This window comes from Lactuca saligna, chromosome 7, assembly GCF_052625555.1.
Source record: "Lactuca saligna cultivar CGN05327 chromosome 7, ASM5262555v1, whole genome shotgun sequence".
Taxonomy (NCBI): domain Eukaryota; kingdom Viridiplantae; phylum Streptophyta; class Magnoliopsida; order Asterales; family Asteraceae; genus Lactuca; species Lactuca saligna.
Genome location: NC_136423.1, coordinates 136,765,495 through 136,769,502, shown reverse-complemented (window position 1 = coordinate 136,769,502; position 4,008 = coordinate 136,765,495). Strand labels below are relative to the sequence as shown.

At 35.3% G+C, this 4,008-nt stretch overlaps 1 protein-coding gene across 1 annotated transcript; it reads right to left on the bottom strand.

The window, feature by feature from the left end:
• Window positions 1–2,695: 2,695 nt before the first annotated feature.
• On the bottom strand, window positions 2,696–3,692 carry LOC145007272 (serine/threonine-protein kinase 1-like). Its single transcript, XM_078966241.1, has 5 exons — window positions 3,621–3,692; window positions 3,308–3,524; window positions 3,117–3,169; window positions 2,834–2,896; window positions 2,696–2,752 (listed from the first exon to the last, which is right to left on the bottom strand). Exons 1-5 carry the CDS (start codon window positions 3,690–3,692, stop codon window positions 2,696–2,698), a joined length of 462 nt encoding a protein of 153 aa, XP_078822367.1.
• Window positions 3,693–4,008: the final 316 nt, after the last annotated feature.

Here is a 4,008-nt window from a genome sequence, read left to right as displayed (position 1 = left end):
TGAGATGCGAGACCACTACCCGGACTTATTTGGGTCGGAAGACTTCGAGGAAAAAGTCTAATTCAAGTGGGGGAGATTTGTAACACCTGTCCCAGGTATTATTTAATTTTCTAAGTTTTAGGGTTTTGAGGTTGGGACTCGACGAGTTGGGAGCCCCTTCTCGTTGAGTAGAGAACATTTTGAGGATGCGGGATCTAGGCCCTACTCGATGAGTTGGAAGGCTAACTCGACGAGTAGGTATTCTAAAGGAAAACCCTAGTTGTAGGGTTTGCACCTTCTATAATCTCCTTAAGAACCTTGAGGCCGACCTTCCATCAGCCTCCAAACCCTAAGAATGTCTGTGCTAAACCCTAATCCCCATTCTCTTTCATTTTGTGGGCTAGAGTGAAGTCTAGAGCTTGAAAAGAAGGAGATAGTGAGAAGAAGAAAAAGATCCATCAAACCAAGCCTTCACTCTTGAGCTCGACCATTCGGTGGACGGTGGTATGTTTTCAAGATTTGATTTTTATCTTAGAACATGGCTGTATCTTGAGTTTACTCTTCATTTTCTATCATTCATATTGATTGCATATATGGGGTTCATAAAGTTTGCAACTTTATGGATCTCCATGGCAAAATAGTCCCAAGGTGGTCTATATCTAGATTTTGATCAAGCAAGGATGCCATGCGAGGGTTTTTAGAGTATATTTCTCCTTTTTGGCCATTTTTACTTAAAGAAATGGATTGGATATGCATGTCCATAAAGGCTCCATCTTTCGAACATTTTAAGGACTAGAAACTCCTCTAGAAAAGAGGGATTCCAGATCCTTAAAGTTTTGGGAATTCGTGGCAAGAATTTTGAGCCTTCCAACCTTAGATAAGGACCTTAGAGCATTCAGAGTGGTTATAGAGGGTAAAGTTGGTAACTTTATCCCTCTAGATGCCTTAGTGTTTCTGATCTAAGCCCCGGAGTCCCTATATTCGGTGAATCATCATAATAAGCAAACAGGGAGGGGGTCTTGACGAGTTGCGCTGGCAACTCGACGAATTCGATTGGGTTTACTCGTCTACAAGATAGCAAGTAAACTCGCCGAGTTGATGAAACGACTCGGCGAGTTGGCTTGGGTTTGTTCAGGTTTTCTGGACTTCGGAGGATCTCGACGAGTTGCTAGATGAACTCAACGAGTTAGGTTCAACATGGACTGTTGACCAGGGTTGACTAGAGTTGACTTTTAGGGTAATTATGGGATTATGATAAGTTAATCTTTTGATGCTTATAGGAAGTTGAGTTAGAGCTGCGTGTTGGGACTTATTGTATCTTATCTTGTCAGCACAACATTTGTGAGATATGAGTCTTCTCACTATACCAATGGGTCTAAGGCACCAAGGCTAACCCATTTTATAATATGTGGTACACTAGCTGAAGTTATATTCGAGGCATGATAGTTGATTATGTGCTAGGAAGTATGCTAGTTGTATATACATTTATGTTTGTATGTAAGACCATGGGAGAACCTATGGCACCCGGATGTAAGACCATGTGGAGAGCCCATGGATTTTCTACTAAAGACCATGGGAGAGCCCATGGCAACTGGATGTAAGACCATGTGGAGAGCCCATGGATTTCCTATTAAATACCATGGGAGAGCCCATGGCATTTAGGTGTAAGACCATGTGGGGAGCCCATGGCATCCTGGATGAGCCCATGGCACCCCTATATGTTGTATGCATAGCTAATGTGATATGTGTAGCTTTTATGACTAATATGATATGTGTTATGTGGATTGTATGTGCGGTATTCTCTGGGGAACTCACTAAGCATTAGCTTACATTCTGCACTCTCTAAAGCGTTTTCTTATGGGACACTCTGATGATTTGAAATAAAATTGTACTTAATATGAATTTTGGATACAATTGTATTTGGGATTTCATATTATGTGGATAATATCTTGGTTAATCGAAAATGAAAAATAAATTCCATTGAAAATTGGGCCGTTAAAGTGCAAACCTTTTGTTAAGTATAAATAATTGTCATATGAAACACAAATGAAATTTAAATAGAAATGAAAGATTAGTATCAAGTATTGGAGGATATGAAGCAAGCATTTCTTGTCCTTTTGAAGCTTACTCAAATGCTACTTTTTCTTTCTCGTGTTTTTTTGGCAAACCTACAGTAGCTTCAAGGAATAAAGTGTGTGTGTGTATATATATATATATATATATATATATATATATATATATATATATATATATTATAAATTTGTGGTTGATTTTATAAGTAACATAAGTTGCTTGAATTTGTAAAGAGAAAATATTAATCTTACAAACTTTTTACCAGAATGTTTGTAATATTGAGTTGTATTCCTCCAATCAGCACTCCACCATGTCTAGTGCTTTGCGGTTAACACCTCCATTCTTAGTTGCCCCGGTGACGACACCACCATTGGTTTCTGTAACATGTAATGTAGGTTCGGAACTCAGTGTTTCAATTGTCGCAACTTTCTTGGTCAACCTGAGTATATGTATGTTCAAACTACAAATTCACACTAATACATGATTATTATTATTATTATTATTATTATTATTATTATTATTATTATTATTATTATTATTATATATATATATATATATATATTATTTTAATCTATATGATATAGAAACATACCTTGGACTAACTGAATCTTCTCCAGGACCAGCCATGAATATTATATTTTTTTTATTTTAATCTATATGATATAGAAACATATATGCTCACATTAAATATTTTTATTAACTAATAATATAACATTATAAATCAACAAGATTTCTTTTAACATTAAAAATTGCTATTTATTAAAAAATATTAAACATTTACCTTTCCATCATATCTATTTTCATGAATAACCTCTAGAGCCATCCTATGGGGAGTACTAATAAACTGAAAAAACAAAATATGGCAATAACTTAATTTACTCTTGAAATATGAATCTTAATAGTGCTATTTGGACTTTGGAGAAGTCAATTCACCTAATCATCATCAATAGATGAAGAATACATGGGACTAACTTTTAACTAACAAGGATGAGCTTGTGGAAAGATGAAAACAGAAACATTAACCAAAACATAGCAATCTAAGAATAATTTAAAGCAATTATTACCATATTACGTTTGGACATTGTTCTTGTTGGTTGTGCAGCAACACTAAAATCACCTGTTGATGATGTGAAAAGTGAAAACAATTTACTAAATATAAGAACTTACCCAACTTCACGTCTCCTTGTTCAGTTAAAGAAAACATGAGAAAGTAAATCTAGAGTAATATAAAGAACATATTTTTATCCGAGCTTACCTAAATTCACCTCTCCTTGTTCAGTTAATAAAAGATTACCACCCTTAATATCTCGATGCACCTTGAAAATCGAGTGCAAATAGGATAAACCCTTCAATGCTTCAGTACATATATATGCTATTTGGTACTCCTCTAAAGCCTCATCAATAACATTCATCAAATCAACAACACTTCCTCCACCACAATACTCTATTACATTATATGAACACATGGAATCCTAATAAAAAATAAATAGAGATATGAACACGATTGATGGAAAATATACAACTTGTTGTGGGAAGAACAAAAGTGAATGATAGAAGAGTGTTCATACGAAAAGGTACTCCTCACCCTGATAGCTTCCTAAATAACGAACAACATTAGGATGACTGCATTGCTGCAACATCTCTATTTCACATGAATACAACTTAAAAAAGTTCCAAAATAACTTATCTTCCAAGTCTTCATGACTTCAGGAATTTCATGAGATCAAATGTCAAAGTTCTTGAGCACCTGTAGTGGAAATAAATAAGAAAAAATCATATTAATTCATATTAAAATGGTGAGTTCATAAAATTGAATAAAAATGATCGATGACATATGGTATTTTATCACACTCTGTTGTATCACCAACTCCACTAACACCAACGTTGCCAACCCAAGGGCCGCCACCCACCGATTTATCCTCTCCAAATACGGGCTGAACCTGAAATCCACTTTCA

What these genes read in the sequence shown, in the direction of transcription:
- LOC145007272 (XM_078966241.1), bottom strand. Translation starts at nt 3,692, where the DNA reads ATGTTGCAGCAATGCAGTCATCCTAATGTTGTTCGTTATTTAGGAAGC. An exon ending in AGGGTGAGGAGTACCTTTTC is followed by an intron (nt 3,525 to 3,620) that starts GTATGAACACTC and finishes ATTTTTTATTAG; the next exon opens with GATTCCATGTGTTCATATAA. An exon ending in CAATGTCCAAACGTAATATG is followed by an intron (nt 2,897 to 3,116) that starts GTAATAATTGCT and finishes TTGTTTTTTCAG; the next exon opens with TTTATTAGTACTCCCCATAG.